The sequence below is a fragment of the Ursus americanus genome, chromosome 6 (assembly GCF_024610735.1).
Source record: "Ursus americanus isolate L20-20 chromosome 6, mUrsAme1.1.p, whole genome shotgun sequence".
Taxonomy (NCBI): domain Eukaryota; kingdom Metazoa; phylum Chordata; class Mammalia; order Carnivora; family Ursidae; genus Ursus; species Ursus americanus.
The window spans coordinates 36,247,108-36,263,741 of NC_142132.1; the positions used below are offsets into that span (position 1 = coordinate 36,247,108).

Below are 16,634 nucleotides of genomic sequence, written 5' to 3' on the forward strand. Positions count from 1 at the left end.
TAATCTCTTGACTTCCCTTTTTACAAGATGAGGTCTTTTTTTGGTTTCTACCCTCCCTTAACCTCTTTCCCCCTTTCTTTTCCAACTCAAATATTACAAGGTTGGAAAGATTATGTTCTGTTCTTTAACCATATTATGGATCCAAAAAGTCAAAAAACAATAGATGGCATTTAATACCATGCGGACATGATTTACCCTACAGCCAATTACAGTCATGTCATTGCATTTCTTTCACTGAGGGAGTTAATCTGACCTCCAAAAGCAGACACTAACATAGGACTGAATACAAGAAACTTATTAGGGAAACATCTGTGAGAGAAAATGGACTGGAGCAAGGAGAGGCTGGGAGAGCCACTGGACTGTGATTCGGGTCTGACTCCAAGTGCAGGAGAGAGAGGAGAGAAGTTGGGTGGAAGCATCTTAGAGTACAGTGTAGTTTTTGGGTTTTTTTTTTTTAAGTTTTTATTTTTAAGTAATCTTTATAATCCAACATGAGGCTCAAACTCACGACCCTGAAATGGAGTTACGTGCTCCACCGACTGAGCCGGCCAGATGCCCCGAGGACAGTAGAGTTTTAAGTAAAATTTGGCAAGGCTGATGGGGAATCCTCGAGCCTAGGTCACCTTTTGGAGGAGTTGGACATCTCCTAGGTCAGGGCCTGAGTTGTCCCCGCCATGCTGGGAAGAATGGTCTCAACGCAAATGCAATGATGCATGTCAGCGTACAGCAGCTGGGCCCCTCAGTCAGTGTAATCCTTGCAGCTGGAGATCCGAGAGGTGCTGCTCATGGCTAGGGTTATAATGTGATTGTCCCTGAACTACTCAAAGGAGACTATTCTCATTGTCAAGGCCAGATTGATTCCCATTTCTTATAATCTACCAATTATACAAAAGCATGCGACATTTTATTTTATATTTCTGTTGTGTTCTTTAATCTCAACGATACCAACGATTCCATAAAAGAACCATCCTTGGGCCTGCTTGTGTCATGGTTGATGTCATTTAGGCATAGTCACATCATGGCCAGGCAAACTGTCAATTAGGTATAAGGAATGTTATTGATTATAAGTAGAAAATGTCAAACAGCGAAGAGTACTGCTGAACCAGGAGCAAGAAGAAATTATAGTCCCTAAAGTAGATGGGAGATCCGAAGTGACATCACCAAGCTGGGTCCCAACTTTCTTATTGATATGTTTGGTTAGAGCAGGGTCCTCCTGCTTCTAAAGTTCTGTGGGTCTATGAAGTTCTTCTTGAACTGAGCTAATTTGCATCTTGCGCTTCTAGAAAAGAATACTGACTGCTTATATTGTCCTTGAAAGTCAAGCAGATAGTATGTGATCAACAGTTCTGTACCCAGAGAGGACAGAAAATATGTTTAAAAGGTCCATTACTCTGAAGCCAGTTTTCCAGCCAGCTGATCCACTTGTTGAAAGGGTTTATCTCCACTTTTGTGAGGCTGGTAGCTTAGCTCTAGTGCTGAACAAAATAGCTTTCAGGAGGCTGTGAAAGAGGCACTTCTGTTTTCTTGAAGGGTCAAATGACCTGAAGGGCAATTACAACCACTTCCTGAGCATATTTTTTGGTTTGTTTAATAGGCAAAGAAATAAACTCAGGCCTGATATTCTGGAATTTATTAGGCCAAATGATGCGTTTATCTAACTAGTCTGATTTGGACCCATTTCACAGGTTTCGAGTCAATTGGTAAGGCCGGTTTTCAGAGGTAGGGGCAGGATACCATGCAATTCGATTCAGGCAACTTTTGTTAGACTTATATACCAAGCGCTGTGTTATATATTGAGAAATTCAAATAAAAACAAGATACTTGAGGAATTTAGGATCTCCTCACTTTAGCCTATTAGCCTAATTATTTTATTCTGTTTATATTTTCCATATTGTAGACCAGAGGCTCTCAAACTTTGCAGCACGATAGTTTCACCTAGGAAACTTAAAAATCATAGTGCTGGATGCCTACATGGCTCAGTTTGTTAAGCATCTGACTTCAGCTTGGTTCACAATCTCAGGGTCCTGGGATTGAGCCCTGAGCCGGGCCCACGTGGAGTCTGCTTGTCCCTCTCCCTCTGCCCCTCCCCCTGCCTATGCTCTCTCTCTCTCTCTCAAGTAAATAAATGAGTAAAATCTTTTTAACAAAATCGTGATACCAATTTAAGTCAGCCTCTGAGGTGGGACCCAGACACCAGTGTTTTTGTTTTTTCCAACTTCTCAGGTGATTCCAGCGCGTAGCCAAGTCTGAGGAGCAATGTTGTAGACTCTTACCTGAAGAACAGCAACATCATTATTACTTGGGAACGTGTTTCAATTGCAGAATCTCAGGCCCTCCGTGAGATCTACAGAAGCAGAATCTACCAGTTAACAAGATTCCCAAGTGATTTGCATGCACATTCAAGTTTGACGCGTGTTGTGGTAGACCATGTTTCCCGAAGACTTGTTCCGTGTATAAGGCAGCTCTTGTCTGCTGATTTCTAAAAGCAAGTTAGTTGAAACAAACAAACTTTTCTATGACTCACTATCCAAATGGCCCCTGAATGTGAGAGTTTTATGAATTAGGTGGCAAATGTTAGAGTTATTATGTACTTTAAGGTAAAAGAACAGGGTGGCTGTCTGTATACTGAGGTTCCAGAGAAAGGCCGTGTGGAAGGGGAGGGGAGGAAGAGCTGAACCTGAAAATGCGATTTCGCAGCGTAAAGGGCTAAGGTACATGTGCCCGTGAGAGAGAGGGAGGGGGGAAAGCCTTTTAGTGGGTAACTGTGATGGATTTTGAGGAGACTCTTCATGTAATCGATGAGCTGGAATTTGGGGAAGAGACTCAAGGTAATCCTGGGTTATCTCGTTCTCCGTTAGTTGATGTGGCTCCAGAGTTGAGTCAGGCTGACATTCTGAGGCAAGGTCCCTCCCAAACCGGATTCACCATTCTTCTTGCTTTTTCCTTCAGTTATTTCCCCTAACCTCTTTATTTGGAAAACTTGCACATAACAGATCAAGAATTTTGTGTCTAAATTTGGACTGTTGTTAACCTTCACCTAACACATACACAGTTCCCCTGAGGATTTCTACTTGCGAATGGAAGGCATAGGATATAGAACAACAAGGCCACCCAGCAATGGTATTACAGGTTCTAACAGTCATTTCCCTACCTGGCTAATCCTCAGAATCACTTTGGGTGCTTTAGAAATATGTGAACTCCCAGACCTCACCCCTAGAGGTCCTGCCTTAGTCTGTGGTGGTGGGACCTGGGATTTTGATTTTGAAAGAGCTTAACCAGTGACTCTAATTTAGGGTTAGGGTTGCGAACCACTGATACAACGGAGAGAGTGGACTATTAATTAGGTCAGATCTGGTTTAGTCCCACCATTTAGTAGCTTAGTAGTTATGCGATTTTCAGAATGTTACTTAACTTCTCTGAGCCTGGCTCTGTTCATTTGCAGTGTTGAGATGGTTAAATAAGGTGACACACTAAAGCGCCTAATACAGGGAATACAAAGCAGTATTTTTACATGGGCCTTTGCCATCACAGAAAAAAAAATACATATATATATATATATATATATATATGCTAACCTCATGGGTAATCTGGTTTGGTCCTTCAATGTCCAGATCTTTCCAGACCTACTTTTATCCTCTACCTTTGCCACCTTGAATTTGAACTAGTCCTGTTCAAGGCCTGGAGACCTCACAGCAGCTGGTAAGCTGGTAACGGCTTTTTCAGGGGTTGCTCAGCTTTACTGGATATAGGTTATTATTTCAGTTAACACAATCATCTTTGGTACTTCAGACCAAAGGCCAGATTCACAGGCCATAATGCCTCTGGTTTTATTTTCTGAAGTTGTCTGAATTACAGTTGGTAGCCATCACTACAAGGTGAGTATGACTTCTTCCCTCCGTCTTCCATACACTACCCCCTTACCAGGCTGCCTTCTATGATGCTGAGGTGAAGAGGAGATCTGAAGGAATAAAAAAGAGGAATAAGAGAACCAGACTAAACAGACACAGGACCTAAAATCCCAACAGAAAAGTTTACCAGGGGCTTCAGTGTTAAGAATGACTCTAGCTCCTTTTGGAAATATTTTACTTGCTACGAAGAACTGTATGGAGGTGGGGAAGGTATTAATTTGAATCTATATACCCTTGGTGTTTTGGCTCTCAGTATCCAATACCAGTTTTCTTGATAATTTCACCCCTGCCCTTACAATCCATATGCTTCCAGGGAAGTTAACTTTCTCCCTATTCCTTGCTTTCAGGGCCAGCTAGGTGTCTCAGGCCTAACTAATGAGCATGAGAACTTCCTCCCTGGCCATGACTGATTTGAGAATGGTATGTAACCTAAGGTGGTCTTATCAGACAGCAAACTCGGACTTTTTAGGTGGCTGGGGAGCAGATATATTCTTTTCCACTGCATTAGGACAAGAGTACATGTGGCAGCTATCTTAGTATCACAAAGATGGAGCTTTCTCTGAATGGAGCCAAATTTGATCAGAGCTCAGTAGAGAGTGATTTTGTCTTGGTCCAACTGCTTAAACAAGATTAGGTCTTGCCTGAAAACAAGATTTATGGGGTGCCTGGATGGCTCAGTCAGTTAAGCGTCTGCTTTGGCAAAGGTCATGATCCTCGATCCCTGGGATTGAGCCCTACATTGGGCCCCCTGCTCAGTGGGGAGCCTACTTTTCCCTCTCCCTTTCCCCTCCGCTTGTTCTCTTAAATAAATAAAAAAATAAAGTCTTTAAACAAACAAAACAAAAAAACCCCAAGATTTATTTTTGTTACTATTATAAAGACAACTTAAGTTAGGTTTTCCATCATCTGTGGTGTTATTTGCAATGATCAGCATTTTATATACAAACTTTTTCTCAACTTCTTTAAGAGGTACATGTTATCTGAATTGAAGTGCTGAATGCTACCAAGTGACATAAAACACTTTAAAAAGCTAAATGCTCAGGTATAGAATGTGGAAAACACGCCTTAAAATGGCATGTGTGGAAAAACCAACACATGGGTAGATACCAAGGAGAAATTTTGATTTGGGCTATATTAATAGAAGTATAGTTTATAGAAAAAAGAAGGATCATTCTACCATAGTCCTAAAACTTCACTTTGGGTATTAAGTTAACCTCTCAGCACAAACTACTAGCAAAGGACAAAGACACTTTGGAGAGAACTAAAATTGACCACGATGGAGATGGGGATGGGGTGAAAGAAAATAGCATGTTTAACTTAAAAGAATTTTTAGGGGACATAGAGCAATTTTCTTCAAATACTTTTAAGACATGTATAGTAGACATTTGGTTTTTGGCTACTCAGTATCACTTGATTAACAATAATAGCCATTGATATATATTTGGTGACTCACTTATCCCTTTAAATTTATCTGAAACTAGTACTGCATCTGGACTATTAAATTACAACAGCCGTTACATTCTCATTTTTGCTTAGGTCAGTTTGAACTGGGTTTTCTGCCATTTGCAACTAAGAGTTCTGATACAAAATATCACCTCTCAAAAGAATTAGATCTTTCAGGTCCCTAAAGACAGCCCAATATGTGTAAACTTCAGGCCAAAAGTCTTCAGTTAAATGGAAGGAACAAATTTCTAAGAATAAGGAATATCTGAAGATGAAATTATCATTTAGGAAGGTAATTCAAGCTCTAAATGGTTAATTGATAAAGGTGAACGAACTCTGAGGTCTTTTTTTAAACCCAAGGCTCTATGAAATTATCTCTAAATAGTTTTAAATTTTAGGAAGACAAGCCCAATTAGTGACAAAATTTACAGTTATTATAAACAAACTAATTTTAGTTCAGTATTTTATAGAGTTGTATTTTCATATGCTGATTTTATACTTTCTTATATATTGGTATGTTATAGTATCTAGTGAATTTTAAAGTCACTTAATAGACTTTAAAGTCTAAATATTTAAATAGAGGCTTATAGCTATATTATTATTTTGATATCATAACTGTATTATATTGTGTGTGAATTTCCTACTTGGGAACACAACCTCAATTACAACATTATTCCCAACAGGGGAAAAGAATTTGCCGCAAAATGTGACAAATGCTTCTACTGATAGGTAAGGACTTCAGTCCTGAATTTCTTAAATACTTAAGTAAAAATCATTCCCTTCCCTATTCTTCCTTCTTGAATAAACAAATGAAATGAGCAAAATAAACAAAAACAGCAGGGACTTAAGTAAAACAAACATTTTTAAAAATTTAATTTATGAAATACATTGCAGTATGGATGTATGTTTGAATATGCATAGAAAAAATATCTAGAAGGATACATACTAAATTGTTAACAAGTTACCATGAGGGTATAGAATTAGGGAAGGGTGAGGGGGATGCTCTTACTTTTAAACTCATATTCTTCTGTTATGTTTGAAATTTTACAATGAGAATTCATTACTTTTATAATCACAACCATAATAGAAAAAAAATTTTTAAACAGTAACAAAAAGTAAAAAACACACAAACATGTATACAGTAGTTTTAAGAGCTACATTAGAGGTATGAAGAATTAAATCACATGGCACACTTTTCCACTAATACTGTGGTGGTAAATATAATTGTGTAGTCTATAATCAAAGAAACATTAGAGAAACGACTTTTAGCAACATCCCAATTAAAAATGTCCCCTGGGATAAGAGCCCTTAAACAGTGACCCTTCGAGATGGATATCAAAACTGAAAGCAAGGCTTAACTATTCCTGTAGGATCTATAGGAAAACATGTCAATCTGAAAACTTCAGACAAAAGAAAAAGCTTCACAGAAGTAACTCTGGAATACTAAAACAGTTAACCAACCAAAGGCCAGAAATTGGGAGTATGAGAACAATCCAGTCTAGACCTAAAACCAAATCACAGAAATCTTGGTAATCTAGGGATGTAGGTTAAGGACATCTATTTTACCCATTTGTTTATCATTTCTCCCAATTTCTCAATTGGCCTGCTTTCTATTTCAATGAGTTTAACCTAAACACACTGGAATTTTAAAGGGAAGGAATAAAATTAATTTCATCTGGATTAGTTTAGGTTCATTCTTCTTGTTAAAAGAACCAGAGAAACGTGAGACGTGATTTTCCATTATTCATTTTTTCCCTCACAACTATTTCTAGCGACTTACTGAACATTTTGGGAAATAATACTTGTGATTTCTCATGGGTCCCTTAAGTTCTGTATTTGAAGAAATCTTTTTTTTTTCCTATTCTAGTTTTTTCTCCTTTTATTGAAGTCACCACAGATGACAAGCTTTTTATTATTATGAACTTTTTTCTTTCAACAAAGAGGATTCTTTAGGTGACTATCAGGTTGATGGTTAAATATTCTCATCAAAGTCAGAACATCTGTTACTGGAATGGTCCATCTTTTGCAAGCTACATAGTTAAGAGCTTAACTAATATAATTCTGCACTTCCGAAAGAGTATTCCTGACCTAGGTGTCAGGGTTTATGCAGAATTATACTCACTGTGTAAGTAATATGGAAAATTTGACAAAATTTAATCAAAAATTATTATAAATAACAGAGATAAAATAACAGAGATAAAGGGTATAAAGTCATAATGGCCATACCATTTTTAAAAGTTACAATAGCTGAACTGTTTCTGTTTCTCAATGGATTATATTAGTTTAATTAAAAAAAAAAAGAAAACAGCAAAACAGCCATCATTACGTATATATAAAATATTTAGCATGATGCTTGGTACATAACCACTCAAAAAAATTGGCTCTATAACGAACAACGGATTAAAATAACAAACAAAAAAATATAATGACCCAAATGGAGAGAAAAACTTAGAACTAATTTCCTAACGTATGTATTTAAATAGAAAGTCGAAGCTCACAGAGAGCAGTAAGGAATTCTTCATTTTCTGGATCTACCTTTTGGGCCCTCTCATAGTACTCAGCAGCTTGCCTCTTCTCTCCTTCCAGCTTGTAAACAAACCCTAGGGCACTTAAACTCTGCACATCTGAAGCATTGTGACTGAGTCTCTTGATAGCCAATTTTTTCAGAGCACTTGTCAATTTGGTGCGTAGGGATGACCGGTCTTTGACCTTTAAGGCTTCTAAATAATGGTGGATAGCAGTACTTTCTGATTTCCGGTGAAATTCTTGAAAGCGGCCATAGTGATAGTGGATCTGATGTTTGTGATCATCAGTTATGTTCTCCAGACGAAGGGCTCTCTGGAAAACGTCTTCAGCATTGCTATACTGGCCTCCCTCAGCATACATGTTGGCCAGATCCGTGTAGGCAAATGCAAACATAGAATCCTTTTCCACAGCTGCTTTGAAGTGAAATATAGCAGATGTAATCAGCTCATCAACTTTCAGTTTATCCTTTCCTTTAGGTCTGTTGCGTGTGGCCTTCTTGATCTGGATCATTTGTGCCCTATAGCAAAGTCCCATCTGGTGATGCAGGAAAGAAGAGGTTGGTGTCACCTCCAAGGCCTTTTTCAAAAGTTCCAGAGCTTTGTCCCAGGAATTTTTTCTCCTGTAGAATTTGGCTGCATAACGAAGGACATATGGTTGGGATGATATCTGGTCCAGGATTTCTTCAATATACCTTTCCCCTTCAGCTTCTGCATGCACATCTTGAAGCTTTAGTGCCAGAAAAACCTTAATGTAGGAGTTATCTGGGTTCAGGGTAACAGCTTTCCTCAGAGGGCCCAGGGAAAAGCTCTTTATAGACCCTTCCCTGTCAGAATCATCCAGCCGATACACTGTGATGGCATAGCCGATGTTAAATTCTGGATTGTCAGGTTCGGCTTCCAAAGCCTTCTCAAAAGCCGCTTTAGCCTTTTGGTAATACTTTCCTCCAAATTTCAAGAGTGCCCATCCTTTTTCACAGTCAATCTCAGGACGCTCCAACTTGTACTTAGAAGGACTGGACAATTTCTTGCAAACGTTCCCTATCTTGTCTACATACTTCTGAGATTCTTTGAGCTGGTCCATGTGGTAATATACCCACGCATAGTTTCCCCAAGTGACCAGACTTCGTATTTCCTCTTTGTCTGAGTGTTCTTGCCGGATTATTTCTTCCGCTTGTTCCAGGCATTCTAGAGCATCTTTATTTTGGCCTTTTAGGTGTTTCACATAGGCCAACAGGTTATAAAGAGTGAGTCTGGATTTTGTGGTAAGAAATTCAAGCTGTTGCCCAATTGTATCTTCCACATCAAACAGATCAATGTCTTCCTTAAGTAAATTCCATGTAAAGTGACATTCTAACTCCAACAGAATGGCCTTCAAGGAGTCCTTAGGAATTTCACTGTCAAAGATAAAATCCCTTTTAATTTTCAAGAAATGAAGAAAATAATCAATCTTTAAACTTAAATACTGTTTTTTGTTTAACAACAATTCTACCTTTTTTTGATCTTACAGTTCAAGCACTAGTCCCCTATATCTTCATACTGGTTTCCTTGGTGTAGAGTTAAATTCTAGAAATATTCTCATAATTTATTGCAAAAGCAGTTCTGGAGAGATGACAGGGTTCTCTATGTCACAGGATATCTATTTCCTTTTGGCAGTCACTAACCCACGAGTACCTCCAATTTTTAGAGGGGAATTTAAAATGTTTTATTTACTTGCCTTGAAAATTAATAATAATAAATATATACACAGTCAATAATTAATATAAAAATTCCATTTCTACATTATGAGTAGGAAGGGGGAGAAGGGGTGAGAAATAAGAAAAAGGAGTACACTGAAGGGGACACAGAAGCTACACCAATATATCATTTTTGCAGAGGAAGAAAGGAAGGGAAAGAGGGAGGAAGGAAGAGAGGAGGAAGAAAGGAAAGAAGGAAACCCCACAGACAGAAAAGGCACAGAAATGGATAGTAACTGGTATACCAAGAGATAGGGAAAAGCATTAAGTTTGAGATAGATAAAAGGAGAGTAACAGATTTCCAGAAAGATGGGGGAAAGGCACAAGGAAATTTAGTAAGCTTAACAGATTTCATATAAGTGCCACATCCTTCTGACCTCTGGGGTTGTGGGCAACAATAGCTAGTACCTCTTATTACCTTATCATTGCTCTTAAAATTCACTTCACAAATATTTGTTGAGCTCCCTTTGTGCAAGGCGCAGTGTAATCTCTGCAGGACACACTGGAAACACTATCTCTGAAATTAGGAAGATAAAGGGGGAAGGAAGGGCAAGGAAATATTTATTCATTACTGAGACCATTTTATGTGCAAGATCTTCTAAATAACCCTGGGTATGTAACTGAACAAGCCACAGCCCTGCTTCTACAGAGCTTATAAGTAAACAATTACAATTCAGCATAAAGTTCCATGGAAGTGACCCACCCAGGAAGTGTACATAGTCCAGTGCTGTAGACATCTGTGGTTTTTACTTGGTGAGGACCCCTTCTTTTGGTTTCCATTTCTGGAATATCCTCTCCCTCTACTCTCAGTCCGTGTGATTTGAAATGGACTGTCTACCATTTTAGTCTGGGAAGTGCACATGATATTCTAGCCATTGCCTGGTCCCAGTGATTTATTCAGAGATAGTCCAATTAAAATATATTTTTGCTGAAATGGGACTTTGATGAAACTATCTTCCTTCCTTCTAAAAATTTTAAGTTGGTAGAGTATAAGCTTGGGTTTGCTGGTGCCATCTTTCCAACTCAGGGAGAGTCTGACTGCCTGAGAAGAATCTAATTTAGAGGAAAGCAGAGCATAGGAAGAAAAATAAACTTCTGTAGAAAGGGACAGTTGAAGTAAGATCTCAACAATGAAATAGAAGCAATCATAAAAGATCTGAGGGCAGAATGGTCTAAGTCACTGCTTCTCATCCAGGGTGCCTTTGCCCCCTAGGGAATATCTGGTAATATGTGGAGATAATTTTGGCTGTCACCACTGGAGGAATGCTACTAGCATCTACTGGGCAAGGCCAGGGATGCTGCTAAATACCCTACAATGCACAGGTCAGTCTCAATAACAATGAATTAACAGCCTGAAATGTCAATAATGTTGAGACTGAGGAACCCTGGGTTGGGCTGAAGGACCAGCGAGTGCAAAGACCCTGATATGAGAACAAACTTGGTGTGTTCAGGGGACAGAAGGGAGAAAAGTGTGGCTGAAGCATAGTAAAGAGGAATAGCAGAAGATGAAGTATAGTTGTAGGCAGGGACAGATGATGCAGGGTTCGGTAATCCATAATAAGGAACATAAATTTTACTCTAATTGCAATGGGAAATCACTGGGGGAAACTTTTTAAGTAGGAAAATGATAATGTTTGGTGTAAGTTTTAAAAAATCCCTCTGGCTGCTGTGAGGAGAATGGACAATCGAGGGTCAAGAGAGGAAGTTGGGAAACTGACAGGGAAGCTATTTGTTCAACCAAGATTTACTGAGAGGTACAATGTAGAGGGCACTGTTCTAGGTGCTGGGATACAGCAATGAACAAAAGAGAAAAAACACCCTGACTTCATGTAGCTTATATTCTAATAGGGCAGTGGGGTGTGCCAAGAAAAGATTTTTAAAAAAATGAAAATATAGAGTATGTGAAATGGTGATACAGAAAAAAATAAAGCAGAAAAGGAGAAAAAAATGGGAAGTTGGCAGGGGGTTTGAGAGGTGGTTAAAATATAAAGAGCATGGCCAGAGCAAATCTCCCTAAAAGAGACATGAAAGCTGCTGTCGAGGAAATGCAAGGAGAGATGATGCAAGTTTACACTGTGGTTGTAATGGAGGGTTGGTGAGAACTGGATTGGTTATATTTGAGGCAGAGCTGACAGGTCTTTCTAATGGACTGGGCGTGGGGAGGGCCAGAAGGAAAAGAGAGAATCCAGGATGATTCCTATGCTTCTGACTTGAGGAAGTGAATGGATAAATCAAGAGGACTATTTGGAAATGTTAATTTTGAGATGTCTATTACACATTCAAGTGAAGATGCCAAGTATGAAGTTGGGTATTAATGAATGGAATACTGGGAATGAGGAGGAGTGAAGTCAGAACTAAGGATATAAAATCAGGAGTCATCGACATGCAGATGGACTTTAAAACCACAAGATCTAGAATGAAATTACCTAAGGAGTGAGCATAGACAGAGAAGAAGGTCAAAAAATAAGCTGTAAGGCACTCCAAGTCAAGTAGACTAGAAGGACCAGGAAAGGAGGCAAAGAAAGAACAATCAGTGAGGGCCTGGAAAACTAAGAAATCTGGTATCAGTGGAAGCCTAAGAAAGAAAATGTTTAAGAAAGAGAGATGAATATTCAATGTGTAAAATGATTCTAAGAGATTGGATAATTGAGGACAGAGAAGAGATAAGTGTTTTGGCAGGAGTAAAGCTGTAGGGATGAAAACATGACTGGAGAGTGCCTGGGGGGCTCTGTAGATTAAGCGTCTGCCTTTGGCTCAGATCATGATCTTGGGGTCCCAGGATGGAGTTCTGCATTGGGCTCCCTGTTCAGTGGGGAGTCTGCTTCTCCCTCTTCCTCTGCTCATACCCCGCCCCCCCGCTCTATTTCTCTCTCTCTCAAGTAAATAAATAAAATCTGGAATGGGTTGAGGGGATAATGTGAGGTACAGAAGTGGATATGGGGAATAGAGGCCGCTTTTTCAAGGAATTGTACTAAGAAGGAAATAGTGAAATAGAGCTATATCTGGAAGTAGGCAGGGGGAAATGTCAAAATAATTTTTAATCATGATATTTTTAATAATTTAATGATATGCCAATAGGAATGATCCAGTAGTAAGGGAGAAAATGATGTTTGTGGGAGAGAGGTGGGGATAACTGCAAGAAAGATGGAACATGAAGCTGAAGTAAAGCTATACATTGTTAATATTAAAATCTTTATCTCCAGCCTCAAACTCCTAACCATGGTTGCTATCCCCTTTGTCATCCAGCCCACCTCTACTTCGCTAGCCTCATTTTGTACAACTTTCCTTTCACTCCCTGCACTCCAGCCATACAGGCCTTTAAAAAAATTTGCTATTTCTTCTGCCAAGTATGTATCTACTTCAGGGCATCTGCATGGGCTTTTTATTCCCTCATTGTGTGAACTCTTCCTAAGAGAGTTCCAGGGCTTACTTATTCTCACAATTCTGGTCTTGGCTCAAATATCAGCTCTTCAAAGGGGTGTACCCCACCTTGCCAGTCATCCTAAAGTCTAGTCTATCACATTTCCCTTTCTGTATAGCACTTACATCAATATTTGGTGGGAGTTGGGAAGGAGGAAAAGAGTGCTTTAAGTCAAATATTAGATTGAGGTTTTAAACTGAATCAGAGTCTTTAGGAACTGGAAAGGGGCTGTCCTAATAGCCAAAAGTGACATAAGAGTTACAGAACTGAATTAACTGCACAATTAGTAGTAATGATTGAAAAAATAAAAACATTTCATATTTATAACCTAATCTCTGATCTAATCTCTGATCTCTCCCCTGAATTCCAGACTTAGTGAATTTTTAGTTCACACCTTCAGTTAGAAGTTCAACTGGCATCTCAAATAAACATATGCAATCCAGAAATCTGGATTCCTTGAGCTTGTTCCTCCCTCAATCTTTTTTGGCACCTCTTAGTTCCACAGGCCAAATAATCCAGGAGTAATGTGATTCCTCTTCTTCTCTCAACCTCTCATCCAATCCAATTGGAAGTCCTGTTAAATCTAACACCCAGATAAATCTCAAGCCCATCCACTTTCCTCCATTTCTACTCCTGTTTTACTAGTCTAAACGACAATTACCCTTCCTTTGAGCTGGGGCAAAAATCTGGTCTCCCAGCTTTGGCTCTTGATCCCCTCAGAATCCTACTACACTTTTGAAAATGTAAACCAGATGATGTCAGTCTCCTGCTTAAATCTCCCAATGGCTTCCCAACACCCTTAGGTATTAATCCAGCCCTTGCCACGTCCTGCAAGTCCTTAAAGGACTTGGCCTTATCTATCTGTCCAACCTTTTCTCCTCCTACTCTCGTCTTCATTCACTGTGTTTTGGACATATTAATTTTCCTATCTTGAACATATCAAGTTCAAGGACTTTTATACCTGTTGTTTTTACTCTTAGAATGTTCTGCTCCTAAATCTTTCCATGACTAGCTCTTTCTTGTAACTCAGCTCCAACGTTCTCTACCCAGGAGGCTACTCAGCAGAAATATCTAAAATAGCCCCCTCCATTCTAGGTCACTCTCTTAGGCCATTACATTATTTTATTTTCCTTGTAGCTCTTAACGATTTCTGAATTGTGTTATTTACTCAATTATCTATTGTTTTTCTATTTCCCCCATTTAAATGTAACCCATAAGAACAGAGACCTTGTTTTGATTATATATTTTTCACCACTGTGTCCCTAGCACTGTGTCCCTGGAACCAATTATTCCAGGCAGTTAATAGAAGACCAATAAATAAATATTTGTTGAATGAATACAATTGTATACTGGCAGTTTCTGGCACGTCCAGCCCAGAGATATAGGCTTAGCATAAAAAGTATCTGGATACCGGATGAGGGAATTCTTACTAGTTTTTCACCGCCTGCTCATGGCTCCAAACTTCCTTCCATTTCAGTTTTCCCTATCCCACTTGTCTTTATATTTTGGCATACTCTGTCTGGCTTCATGTTTGGATTTTGAAAGTAAGTTTTGGACCGTTTCCCATGGTCCTGACTGGGAAACCTGGTATGACTGTCCCTTGGTAGTTGTTCCTTTCTCCAGTGTAACTGCACCAACATCATGGGCAAGACATCCCCTTAACAGCCTGCTCAGATCCATGGCAAATGGGCTTACCAGACCCCTGCCCATCCATAGAGTAAAATGAACATCTGTTTCTGTTGTGAAAGTTACACCAGCCCAGCTCAAGGACAATGAGTAGGGCTGCCTCAGGTAGTTTGACTGTGGTTTTGAGACCTCAGAGGGATATTCAGTCAGTCACTGAAGTGCCTTGCCCAGATTCTGTGGAATTTATGCACAACTGAATGCCATGAGAAGTTTTACTTTTTAAACTTTGCTTAATTTGTAAACTCTGTCTCTGTGAAGCTAGCAGAGAAAGGCTATTGTGTCTGAAGAGGCAACATTTATCTTTAGGAAATTTGGGGGTTTTTGCCAGGAAGGAGCAGTCTTTCACTGTCCTTGGGAGACAGTCCCCAAGTGGGGTCCACCGCTCTTCCAGCCCATCCTGCATACCATACAGTGCGCCCCCCCTTTTCTTCCTCATTTCTTCAGGCACCTTCCTGATACCTTCTTCCCTTCTTACAGATGTTAGAAGTAAAGCACTTACTAAATTTCTTTTTTACCTAAAAACATTTGCAAATATTACGTACTAAGCAATCAACTAACCCCACAGTCCTAAGATTTGGAGGTCATTAATTTGTATAGATCAGAAACAGACTCACGAAGTTTAAACAACTTTGCTTTGGGTCACCCCACCAGTAGGTGTTCAGACAGGGTTGAGAAGAAAGGGTTATCTGCCTCAGGAGCTATCTTATCCTCTCATCCCTCACTCACTAACTGCGGACGGTTCGCTCATCACGCACGGGGCAGGGTGCCGGCCCCTGGGGATACAAAGCGGGTGAGAAAAGGACCCCACTACCACAAGGCAGTAAAGGAGACAGAAGAGGACACCCCCCCGCACCAAAATAGCGGATTGGGCGGAATAGTTAAGAATCTGGACGCGGTACAAAGGCCGCTCACAGAAGGGAAGAACTCAGACCCAGAAATCAGAAAGGCAAAATGGCAGGAGCCGACCTCGGTGACAACGGGAGGGCTGCGGCCACATCGTGTCTGCCCACATCGGGGGAATGGCAGCTGGCGTCCGGTAAGGGGAGGAAGGCGACGAGCGTCAGGAGACCCGTGCCACGTAGAAGCCGCCCGGAATGGCCCCGGGGGCGGCCGCCAACCAAGCACGGTCGCCGCCGCCGCCGAGAAGAGCCGCAGGGAGCGGGCAGGCTCCCGGGTCGCGTCGCCTGGCCCCGCGGCCGGACAGTCCCGACCACCGAAGCCCGAGAGGGTCGGGGCTCCGGGGAAGCGCGCGCTCGGCCACCCTCCCCGCCAGGCCCGACTCCAGATGCCCGGGATCTGGGCAGGGCTCTCGAGGAGCGCCCCAAACCCGACGCCCGGCTGCCGGGCGCGAGGGGCTCGGCCCCATGAAGGGCCGCGGCGTCGTACTGGCAACGGAATAAAAGAAAAACATCGGCTTGAAACAAAGGCCTCCGCGGTCTAGGGGCAGAAGCGGGGGAAGCCCTTACCTCATGGTGGCTGGGCGCTGCGGGCAGCCCCGGGAGGCGGCAGTCCCCTCGAGCTTTCTCCTCAGGACTGGGATCCCGGCCTGCGGAGCGGCGGGGCGCGCGCGCGGGCGGGCGTGTGCGCGTGCGCGAGGAGTGCGGGTGGGCGGTGGGCGCTTCCCGCGGGGCGTCTGCGGCGCGAGGTCACTGCCCAGGCGTTGGCTTTGTTAAACGCAGGACCAGAGCGGGAAAAGGAAACTGGAAAGTGAATCTGATCTCGGACTAGGCGGAGCCCAGCTCCAGGAAACGGAAACTTCTGCAAGAGCTGAGTGGGGCCCCGGCCCGGCTGAGAAGCCCTGGAGGGGTGGAGGGATGGGGGGGAATGGGGGGCGGGGTGGACGGATAGGGGGGATGGGGGGCGGGGTGGTGGGATAGGGGGAGATGGGGGGGTGGAGGGATAGGGGGGATGAGGGGCG

The 16,634-nt window shown here is 41.4% G+C and overlaps 1 protein-coding gene across 2 annotated transcripts; it reads right to left on the minus strand.

The window, feature by feature from the left end:
- Positions 1 to 4,733: 4,733 nt before the first annotated feature.
- IFIT5 (interferon induced protein with tetratricopeptide repeats 5) lies at positions 4,734 to 16,533 on the minus strand. 2 transcript variants are annotated; one of them, XM_045809957.2, is made up of 3 exons: positions 16,183 to 16,533; positions 10,028 to 10,126; positions 4,734 to 9,270 (listed from the first exon to the last, which is right to left on the minus strand). In XM_045809957.2, the coding sequence occupies exons 2-3, from the start codon at positions 10,033 to 10,035 to the stop codon at positions 7,827 to 7,829; spliced, it is 1,452 nt and encodes a 483-aa protein (XP_045665913.1). In that variant the 5' UTR covers positions 10,036 to 10,126; positions 16,183 to 16,533; the 3' UTR covers positions 4,734 to 7,826. The 2 variants fall into 2 exon arrangements, with proteins under 2 accessions (XP_045665913.1, XP_045665914.1); XM_045809958.2 differs by lacking the exon at positions 10,028 to 10,126.
- Between the last annotated feature and the right edge of the window lie 101 nt (positions 16,534 to 16,634).